Source organism: Salmo salar, chromosome ssa17 (genome assembly GCF_905237065.1).
Source record: "Salmo salar chromosome ssa17, Ssal_v3.1, whole genome shotgun sequence".
Classification (NCBI taxonomy): domain Eukaryota; kingdom Metazoa; phylum Chordata; class Actinopteri; order Salmoniformes; family Salmonidae; genus Salmo; species Salmo salar.
Window position 1 is genome coordinate 30,592,884 of NC_059458.1, and position 11,442 is coordinate 30,604,325.

The window sequence follows — 11,442 nt, forward strand, 5'->3', positions numbered from 1 at the left end:
CAGTATGGTCTCAGGTATTGTGTTGACAGGTTGTGTTAAATCTCTCTCGCTCTCTCTCGCTCTCTCTCGCTCTCTCTCGCTCTCTCTCGCTCTCTCTCGCTCTCTCTCGCTCTCTCTCGCTCTCTCTCGCTCTCTCTCGCTCTCTCTCGCTCTCTCTCGCTCTCTCTCGCTCTCTCTCGCTCTCTCTCGCTCTCTCTCGCTCTCTCTCGCTCTCTCTCGTCTTTGGTAGAAATGGGTGAACCGAGAGATGACCAACTTTGACTACCTGATCCAGCTGAATACCATCGCGGGCCGAACCTACAACGACCTGTCTCAGTACCCAGTGGTACGTTCTGTTAACACGGACCCAATGGGGGAAGATGTGGAATATACCATCTTGGTGCTCTTTTAAGGGGTGTTCATGGTTTAGTTAATTGTGTGTGTGTGTCCAGTTCCCCTGGATCCTGTCGGACTACACGTCAGAGGAGCTGGACCTGACAGACCCAGGGGTGTTCCGGGACTTGTCCAAGCCAGTGGCCGTACTCAACGAGCGGAACGCCAAGGCTGTCCGGGAGAAGTAGGTTCTCTCAACCTCTCTCACTGAGCTGGTGCTGCGCCTACATACCTGCATTATGTGACATGTTCCAGGGTGGCAGTGTATTCATTCATTCTCTTCACTACTTAAGTGTCCTCGTCCGGAGAATTAGACTTACTGCAATACAACACGTTATTACCGTTGAGTAAATGTCTCTTTGAGGGCAATAACTGGATTATATTCTAGTAAATATAGTAAGTAATTCTAATGTTCAGTCCACGTCTCCCTGTCTGTAGGTATGAGAGTTTTGAGGACCCCACGGGGACCATCGACCGGTTCCACTACGGTACCCACTACTCCAACGCAGCAGGAGTTATGCACTATCTCATCCGCGTGGAACCCTTCACGTCACTCCACATCGCGCTACAGAGTGGACGGTAAGCAATGGCTTTTGGTGAGGGTGAATCAGACTAGAAAACTCAGGCCAGAAGTTAACAGCATTAAAGTCCGTAGAGTTATCAGTGCTGGGGTTGTACCAGTCAAATTACTGTGGTCTGAGCAGCTTTGTGAATTCTAGTCATTCTAGTTCTGTGATTACACGTGTATTCCAACTGACAATCTGCTGTATCTATGCTCTTGTCTGTTGAGGTGCTATTGTACTGATGTCAGTAAGGCCAGGGGTCTTTCCCTCACCAAGCTACAGCCTTACTAGATCCACAGTTTGTCTTGGTCAGGTCACATGGTCCGCAAAACCATCCGGTCTCTAGTACTATGGTATTCTTTAAGACCATTGGCTGTTGGTCTTCCTCCCTCGGTCCAGGTTTGACTGTGCGGACCGTCAGTTCCACTCCATCCCAGCTTTGTGGCAGACCCTCACGGACAACCCCAACGACGTCAAGGAGCTCATCCCAGAGTTCTTCTACTTCCCAGAGTTCCTGGAGAATCAGAACGGTGAGATGAGCTCCATGTCTGTAGAGAATCACAGACACACTGGCTATGTTGATTGACTGTCCGTACTAACACGCCTCCTGTTGTGGTGTTCACACATTCAATCAGAGAAAAACTGGACCGGTTCAGATTTTGTCAGTTGCATTCAGATTGTGGAACACTGGAACTTGTTCAAATCAGACAAAATCTATAACTGACCCAATTACACCCTGAATTGTAAAAATGGAGAATCTCAGTTTAAAACTTTATTTTGTCTGTTTTATTTTTATCCGGTCACACTGCCACTCTGATGGAATCCACTTTCACTCCCCTGTCCTTTGTTCATCCTCCTCTCTCTCTCGCTCTAGCCTTTGATCTAGGGCGCCTGCAGATCTCCAAGGAGAGGGTGAATGATGTCATCCTGCCTAAATGGGCCAAGTCTCCAGAGGACTTCATTTATAAGCACAGGAAAGCCCTGGTGAGCCTCCTTTTCTCATGGACAGTCACCATTACTATAATGCTTTATCCCAAGCGGAGAGAAAAACCTCTGTAACCCAATTGGATCACACATTCTTTTATCATGATGTGCAGGAGAAATGCATTCCACAGAGTAGTATTTAGTGATTTATTGCTGTGGGGGTTATATATGTGTCTGTGTGTGTGTCTTGGCCTTTCTGTGTGTGTCTGTCTCTCCGTGTGTGTTGGCCTTTCTCTCTGTGTGTGTCTCCGTGTGTGTCTCCGTGTGTGTCTCCGTGTGTGTCTCCGTGTGTGTCTCCGTGTGTGTCTTGGCCTTTCTCTGTGTGTGTGTGTGTGTGTGTGTGTGTGTGTCTCTCCGTGTGTGTCTTGGCCTTTCTCTGTGTGTGTGTTGTGTAACAGGAGTCTGAGTACGTATCGGCCCACCTGCAAGACTGGATCGATCTGATCTTCGGTTACAAACAGCGAGGCCCCGCGGCCGTGGAGGCACTCAATGTCTTCTACTACTGCACCTACGAAGGTACAGATGCTAACACTAAACCCAAAGACTCCCACTCATACAATAGCTCTGATGCTAAGGAAACGCTGCACCTGTGGAGGTACAGTTACATTTTGGTCATTTATCAGATGCTCTTATCCATAGCATCTTACAGGAACGGATGCTAACACTAAACCCATAGACTCTCATTGATACAATAGCACTGATGCTAAAGAAACGCTGCTCCTATGAAGGTACGGATGCTAACACTAAAACCCATAGACTGTTACAATAGCACTCATGCTAAAGAAACGCTAGATTGCTATATTATAGCACTTTACTGAAGCGTTTGTCTCTGGTTTTGCTGTAGGGGCAGTGGACCTGGATGCCATCACTGATGAGAAGGAGCGTAAAGCTGTAGAGGGGATGATCAGTAACTTTGGACAGACACCCTGCCAGCTGCTCAAGGTACTGGAAAACACAAGGCTTGACCTGACCAGGAGAGAACTCCCAGGCCTTCCTGGTGGTATGAGCCCATTGGAACACTGAAGGATGAACCGGTCAATTAGGAATCATTGGGAATGAGGCTTTAACGGGTTATTTAGAACAGTGATTCTCTGGTCTTTGAGGACCTTCAACAGGACTCATTGTTGTAGCACCAGACAAACACCTTATTAAACTAGTCAACGGCTTGGTGATTGGTGTAGCCAGGGCTACAACAGAAATGGGTGCTGGTGGGGTTACTCAGGGATATTTAACTGAGAATCACTAGTTTAGAACAGGTGTTTTAGATGGGCTGTAGTGATGTATTGTCTGTGTGTATAGGAGCCACACCCTGTACGTCTTTCTCTGGAGGAGGTGGAAAAGAGGAAAGGTCGACTAGACGCCTCGCCCCTCAGCATCTTCCAGCACCTTGCCGAACTCAAGTCCTTCTTTGTCGAGGTTCGTTTTGAAAACACACACACCAAAGCATATGATCATGACCCTCTTTGTTGGTTATTGTAAAGTAAACTGTTTTATTGAAAAACGACTTCATAAATAAATGTTGATTTGTAGGGGATCAATGACAACGTGCCTCTGGTGAAAGCCGTGGTCCCCAAGAACCAGTCCCACTCCTTCATCACCCAGGGCAGCCCAGACACTATGGTGACCCTGAGTCAGAACTGTCTGATGGGAACCCACGGCTGGCTGCCTTATGACAAGAACATCTCCAACTACTTTACCTTCATCAAGGACCCCTCCGTGGCCAACCCCAAGTCAGTCCCTCCCCAACACCACCCCCTCTTCTACTTGAAACTGTGGGGCGTTGTAGTCTGACTGGGAGACCGGGAGCCCTGTTTGAGTTCTTACCTCCATTCCTTGATGTAATCACTCATCTGAGAATGTTTGGTTTGTCACAGCAGTATGATGGAAACTCTGCCATGGCGTATCCAAGCACATACAGATCTGTGGTCATCTCCAGGATGGGAGACAGGAAGAATGCACTTTAAACGTTTTGGAACAGACCCTTGGAGGGCACTTGATGTCATTACTTGGTCATAAAGTTGTTCTGTGAGTTATGTATCTGAGGTCTCCTGCTCTCTGCTCCTCCCCCTCTCTCTCTCTAGGACCCAGCGGATCCTGGGCGGACCCTTCTCTCCAGGCGTGGAGGTGACGGCAGGTCTGTTTGTGGTGTCCCATGATGGGAAGCTCCTGTTCAGCGGTGGCCACTGGGACAACAGCCTGAGGGTCACCTCCCTGGTCAAGGGAAAGACCGTGGGACATCACATCAGACACATGGGTATAGATGGATCACACACATGCATACATGCACTCAGACACACACACACTGTCTGTACATACAGTATAGTAATTATTTGGTGTCATCTCTCCTCTCTCTCTCTGCAGACATAGTGACGTGCCTGTCGACAGACTACTGTGGGATCCACTTGATCTCCGGATCCAGGGACAACACCTGTATGGTGTGGCAGGTGCTGCAGCAGGTGAGATCATGAAACCTGAGGGTTTATTGGAATACACTACACTGACTAGAAAGCATTTGTACTGCGTTGTTACTGTGGAAACGTTTGACTTTAGTACACTAAAAAAAGGTTGTGAAACAGTTTGACACAGATATCCGCTTTTGGTTGCAAACTGTTTTATTACTGTATGCCCTACTGAACACTACCCAGGTGTATGAGTGTGTGACTGAATATGTTGTGTGTGTGTGTGTGTGTGTCCTACAGGGAGGTTGTCCAGTGGGGCTGTGTCCCAAGCCGGTACAGGTGCTGTATGGACACACTGACGAGGTGCTGAGTGTCAGCATCAGCACAGAGCTGGATATGGCCGTCTCTGGATCACGGGTAAGAGGGTTGGAGGGGGTGAAGAGGTTGGGTTGGTAGATAGATGGATCTTGCTGATATTTTGTTTGTGTGTACCAGGACGGGACGGTGATCATCCACACGGTGCGTCGGGGCCAGTACATGCGGTGTCTGCGGCCGCCCTGCGAGAGCTCCCTGCCTGTCTCCATCCTGCACCTGGCTATCTCTTATGAGGGGTGTGTGGTGGTTCACACCTGTGTAGAGGGCAAGGCCACGCTCAAGGTACACTAACACATATTCTTAATAGGTGACTTTGTTCGTTTGTCGTTGAAAATGTTGTGTTCGTCTTCTCTAAAATCTTAATGTGTTTTGGTGCAGGAGTCTGACCAGGCAACGTGCGTGTGTGTGTGTGTGTGTGTGTGTGTGGACGGGCAGCCCAATTCAGATCTTTTATTCATGACCAATTAGATCAGCTCTGAGAAAGATCTGATGTGTAAAGATCTGATGTGATTGGTCAACGAACCAATTAGTGGAAAAGATATCAGAATTGGGCTGACTGAACGCAGCCATAGTGACTTACTTGATGAGTGAGCTATATAGAGGGTGAGTGAGTTATTTACTTAGTGAGTGAGTGACTGACTTAGTTGGTGAGTTAGGAAGTATGACGTACTGTACCATGATGCTTAGCAAAACGCTAGTTGACCACTAGATGGTACATTATGATTGGGTCCTGGTGAATGATTGTCTCTGTTTAGGATAAGAACGGTCTGCACCTGTACTCTGTCAATGGGAAGCACCTGTGTACGGAGGGCCTGAAGGAGCAGGTGACAGACATGTGTGTGTCCGGGGAGTACCTGGTTATCGGCAGCGAGCAGGGCTTCCTCTCCATACGAGACCTGTACAGGTAACCTTGTTTCCTGTGTTTGTCTGTCTGTGTGCGCGACTGCACGCATGCATCTACAGGGTTTTTGCTGTATCAAAAAGGGTCTTAGGTGGTAAGGGTGGCAATGGGCCCGGCTGAACGGCTGATTTTTAAATCATATATATTTTTAAGCGCATTTCCTGCATTTCTACAAATGTCTCCATTGAGCTGAGAGAAAATGTTGCCGTATTAAAGCTAATTTCCTGCCATTCTATTCATTTTACCATGTCTAATACTGTGTTCTTTTACTCAAACATAACAATATTAATACTTCTAAATTCATTGTTTTTAGAATTATCAATTCTCCCTGTGTAGTTTTTATTTTGGTGATTTGTTAGTTCTCAAAGATTATAATTATTTTAATGCATACAGTTTATTATTTTATTATATATATATATATATATATATATATATATATATATATATATATATATATATACACACACACAGGCAGCCCTCCCAAGGATTTTAGTGGTACATATATCAGGGATTTTTCTATCTGTCTAACCCAACCCTTCACTCTCTCCCCTCCCCTTCTCTCTCCCCCGGGCAGCCTGTCCCTGTGTGCCGCCCCCATGGCGATGCGCGTGCCCGTGCGCTGCGTGTCCGTCACCAAGGAGCAGAGCCACGTGTTGGCGGGCCTGCAGGACGGCAAGCTTATCATTGTGGGCGTAGGCAAGCCGGCCGAGGTAAAGAGCTCGTTCAGAAACTACATCGCCCAGAGCCTGGAGGGCTCACCCCTCATGGCAATGCCACTGCTCGCCCCGCTGAGGGTGCGCTCGCCCGCCCGCAGGCTGAGCCTCCGGGACAAGTTAATGTTTAACCCCCAGGGCCCTGACCCCTGACCCCCTGAGCAGAACATCCCCCTCAATTCAATAAAAAAAGTGTTATTTGCCTCAGAGGGAACTTCATAAACTCACCCTACAAACTACCACCGCATACCATTCTCTCTCTGTTTTAGTGCCAAAAATGTGTCCTAAATGACCCGCCCTTCCTTAGCCACATACACCTTGGTTGTGTTCATTAGGCACCAAACAGAAGAAAACTGACAAACAGCGGAGGAGCTACCTGGACTTTCTTTCCCATTTTCTGTTGTAAGACTTTAAATAATATTCCGTTGCGTGCCCTAATGAACATGACCCTGTTTCTGGGGCGTATGCCCCAGAGTGAGCAGGACCCTGGCCCATTCTCGCCCTGCAAGGATTGGTGACCACACACACACAGTAACACTTGAGACATTCCATAAACCCCTCTGAATGAATACAACACACCCTCTCCTGGAATATTACTGTGAAATGAAAACATGGGCTTCCGTTTACCTCATTCTAACCGAGGAATGACTTATTTTTGGGCCTTGGGATGGTGTTGTCCAATATTGTTTACCGGAAGTGTCATTACTGTTGACTGATTTAGTATGTGTGACAAATGCTGTGAATTGCCTTGGATGAACACCTCTGCAAATTCAAGCCATATAAACTATATTAGTAATAAGCAACGCTATAATAAGATACACTAGGCTGTAATTTATTCCCACCTGCTCCTCAAGTGGAAATGGTTTAACCCTGATTTCTTCCTCCCTGCTGGTAGACATGAAAGTAAGGTTAGCTCTGGGGCTGTAATGATGGGAGTAGGAGGGACACAGGGAATCACCCTCGAATCAATTGATAATTTGATCCCCTCCCAACTTCTCTCCCCTTTTCTTTTATACAAATGGACCTGCCTGAAAGTGAACCAAGCTTTGGTTTTGAACTGGCACGAGGTCATTCCAACATTTCTGAACTAACCGATCACTCATAAATCATATCCTGCTTTTTGTTTGTTTCTTTTGACTTCACACTTTCCTCCTCCTCCTCCGCCTCATCTGTCTCTCCTCTTCCTCACTCTCCTTTCCTCCACTCTTCTCAGATGCGTTCAGGCCAGATCACTCGTAAGCTGTGGGGCTCCAGCAAGCGCCTGACCCAGATCTCCTCTGGAGAGACAGAGTACCAACCAGCCTGCAACCAGAACTGACCCCACCACCACCCCTTCCAACCCCCCCCCTCTCCACTACCACCACACCCCCTCACCCTGCTGCCTGCCTGATTGGCCCGCCAGCCCTGCCAATCATCAGTCTACCCAATCAGATTGAACCACCCCTCGTTTTGATTGACTGATGACTGTTTTGGGGGAATCTTACTCTCCTTTTCTGTTCCTCCCTCTGACTTGTGAAGGACACTGACCCACGAGTGGGTGGAAGACTGGGTGTGTGTGTGTGTTTTAACTGTGTGTAAAGGTTAGGCGAATGAGTAGGGCAGGTCAAGACAGACCAACCGGCGCGGGCGTCGAGTTTCTGATCCAACTGTAGGTGCATACATCCCCTCACACCCCCACCCCCTCCCCTTCAATGACACCCATGGCCATTACTCTTCATCTTCCTCCATCATCATCACTAGCACGGTCAGGCCAGTGGCTCCCACTACTACAGAGACCCTCTATGCAGACACACACTACAGCAGGCTGACCTCTGACCCCTCCACCTCTCAGGCCCAAGGAACAAAGGGGATCCCCAACGTAGAAATGTAATTACTCCAATGGGAACACTTAACCTGGTTGAAGGTCCACCCATCACATAATACTGACTACAATGGGAATTATATTTCTCTGGTCATCAAGATGACCCACTTCTCCGAGCCCTGAACCCGAGACCACTGAGCAGTGTATTTGTGTATGTTCGCTCTTTGTGTTTCTGTGAGTTGTCTCTCGCTGGTTGTTTTCTCCAGTGGTCGTTGTTGACTTGATTTTGCCTTCCAGTCTGACTAGGCTGTGACCGATACCTCAGGGCTCCTAGGCAGCAGTAAGGGGCTATGTTCAGTCACAATACAATGTTTTTGTATTTTTCTTTTTGTGTTTGGTGTTACTGATAATTGTAGTTTTTTTTACAGATGGGTGCATGTGTATAAGGTCTGTGGTTAGGTTGTGTTTTGCGTGGCATTTCCGGCCCACTCCTCATTTAGAATAGAGGACGGGGCCCTAGGGTATCCAACACTCGTACTAAGCCTGACACACGCACACTTGTTTGCTAATGTACACATGCATAGACCCCTCCCTATTGGAGAAGCCTCTGACTGCGTTCCATGTCATCTCTATTGCAATCTCAGTAGATTTCTATATCACATTTAATGTGGTTCCTGAGATGCTGAACACTTCTCCAGGCGTTGTGAGATCTGATAATCAATAAAGACGACCTGGAACGCACCCAAAGTCCGCTAGTTTGACACTACAGAAGAAGAGAGAAGCCAGGTGTTGTAGAATCACTAGCTACCCCATACCGTGCCCAAAGGACTCGCTCCCCTCGAACACCACACTGTTACACACACTGCAAGCTTCTCATACAGCCCATCACTACACTTGTGTTAGACCGCATGCTTTGGAGGGACGAACCATACTGAACCTGGCTTAGTGTGCAATGTTTAGCGCTAGATTCATCCTAGAATGTTTTTATGTTACTTGAATCAATGTTTATTTATGAATGAAAACTAGCTTTTTTCCCATAGGCTATTTAAATTCACACTACATTATTTGTATGTTTTTAAGTGGTGCTTCAGTTGTTCAACAAAGATTTATGCGGCAAAAAACTAAAGACGGTGGATCGATCCATCTTTCAGAATGGGAGGGGAGACTTTCTAAGGGCTTTTGTCAGTGTTACAGCAATACAGTTCTTTCCTCTGCTCTGCTGACTGTGCATTGGTACATTCCAGCCTCTTCTTGTCAAGGCTGAACTAAAAAAAATCTCCAGTTTTCCTGTTTTTTCTGACAGGCACGACGCAATTGGGAGATGAGACTTATTCTGCCAAGGGACGGCCCAAACAGCTGTCATCTTCCAACAGTCAGAATCACCTCAGTGTTCCTCCTCCTTCCATAATTGTCTCTTAGTTGGGAGCCATGTCAGCTAGTTAAGGTCCTCTGGAGTTCCAGAAATGCAGTAACGTCCCTAAACGTATGTCTGTGAACCAGGCCTAATGTGGCTTTTGAGATTTCATGTGTGTTTTTATGTCTGTTTGAGATTATGAATGATTTCACTCCCCATTGAATCCTTATGGTTGTTATGCTCCTGTCAAATCAAAATGACAGTTTGGTCGGGGTAGGTCATCTGTTGCATAATGTGAGTGTGATGACAGTAGTTTCTTAAAATGCCAAATTCATTATTTCCTTGTCATATCATTTGCCTTCTTGATAATAATTCAGTGATTCTGGTTCTTCTCTATCATGGACTTAGAATCATTCATTCTGGTTATAGGTTAGGGATCAGACTTCTATGTACAGTGTGGTTGTTTTTGGTCTTAAGTGTCTCCGTAATCTGTCCGGAGATTGCAATCACAGACCAACGTGTGCCCTTTTTTAAACGAGGCCGTTTCAATACATGTTTATGCTGATGTGTCTCGATGGCATACTCCTTTAATCAGTTTCCATTCTCATCAGGATGTGTTAATCATTTTTTACAAAGGACGTATTTAATAAATGTTTCTGTCAATCTTAGTGGTTTCGTCTGACTGACAAACTATCTTGTTTTAGGACTTTCTTCCAACCCCACCACTGAAACAGTGCCTTTTTATCCACGTTGCATCATACAGACAATTATCCGGTTAGTGTGTAGAATTCCTTGTTACCCCTCCCTCCATGATAACCCATGGATAGCAGCATTCCACAAACGTAACATCCAATAGGAACCAAGAATCTAGAACTGTAAACAAATTAGACTAAAAATCGGAAATATATTGGTGTCTTACCTTAGCTGCTTGCTCTGTGACTGTCACCAAATGGATGTGTGTGTATCTGATTTATAAATACTGGTGTATAATGTACAGCATGATTTTTATTTTAGTGGATTTTAAATGTACTTTTTGCACTTTCCAGGTACTAAATTGTAAGTGATTGTTTTAAATGTCTCCCTGGTCCATTCTGTACAGACAAACTGCTTTGTATACACAAGTGGAAAGTAATCATTAAAGTCTTGTCAAAAATGTAATTCATATGTATGGCTGATTTGTAGCTGTGAAAATAGGACACTGTGTACAAAACATTAGGAACACCTTCCTAATTTCGAGTACCCTCTTTTGCCCTCAGAACAGCCTCAATTCGGTGGGGCATGGACTCTACAAGGTGCCGAAAGCGTTCCACAGGGATGCTGGCCCATGTTGACTCCAATGCTTCCCACAGTTGTGTCAAGTTTGCTGGATGTCCTTTGGCTGGTGGAACATTCTTGATACACACAGGGAACTGTTGATCATAAACAACCCAGCAACGTTGCAGTTCTTGACACAAACCGATGCACTTGGCACGTACTAACATACCCGTTCAAAGGCACTTAAATATTTTTGTCTTGCCCATTCACCCTGTGAATGGCACACATTACACAATCCATGTGTAAAAAACCTTAACCTGGCTCCTCCAGTTCATATATGTATTGAAGTGGATTTAACAAGTGACTTCAATAAGGGATGATATAATTCACCTGGTCAGTCTGTCGTGGAAAGAGCAGGTGTTCCAAATGTTTTGTACAATCGGTGTATTGGCGTTTATATTTTAAACAATACATAAATATTTCACTAGGGGGCGACCAACAACCATGAAAATGTATGTCTAGTACATAACGGGCAATAAGCTGCTTGCAGTGACTACACTGCTGAACACGGGGTGTGTTCGTAACTTCCCTCTGGCTATCTACTCCGAGTTCAGAACACTCGTCTGAGTGTGCCAGAGCGCAGAATAATTGATACATTTACGAACGCTCAACACCCGTATATGACCAGTGTCAGTAAACGTCGGCAAAAAAAAGCGTAATTAAATT

The 11,442-nt window shown here is 46.1% G+C and overlaps 1 protein-coding gene across 1 annotated transcript in view; it reads left to right on the forward strand.

Annotated features, from left to right (window-relative positions):
- Positions 1-10,620, forward strand: part of LOC106573958 (neurobeachin-like 1) — a 61,847-nt gene extending 51,227 nt beyond the window's left edge. The window contains 16 exon segments of the mRNA XM_045699384.1: positions 230-325; positions 432-556; positions 811-951; positions 1,335-1,465; positions 1,810-1,919; positions 2,318-2,435; positions 2,764-2,861; positions 3,219-3,335; positions 3,450-3,649; positions 4,001-4,173; positions 4,281-4,375; positions 4,619-4,735; positions 4,814-4,975; positions 5,449-5,597; positions 6,169-6,304; positions 7,521-10,620. Of these exon segments, the coding sequence (XP_045555340.1) occupies positions 230-325; positions 432-556; positions 811-951; positions 1,335-1,465; positions 1,810-1,919; positions 2,318-2,435; positions 2,764-2,861; positions 3,219-3,335; positions 3,450-3,649; positions 4,001-4,173; positions 4,281-4,375; positions 4,619-4,735; positions 4,814-4,975; positions 5,449-5,597; positions 6,169-6,304; positions 7,521-7,625 (2,073 nt within the window). The 3' untranslated portion in view covers positions 7,626-10,620.
- Positions 10,621-11,442: the final 822 nt, after the last annotated feature.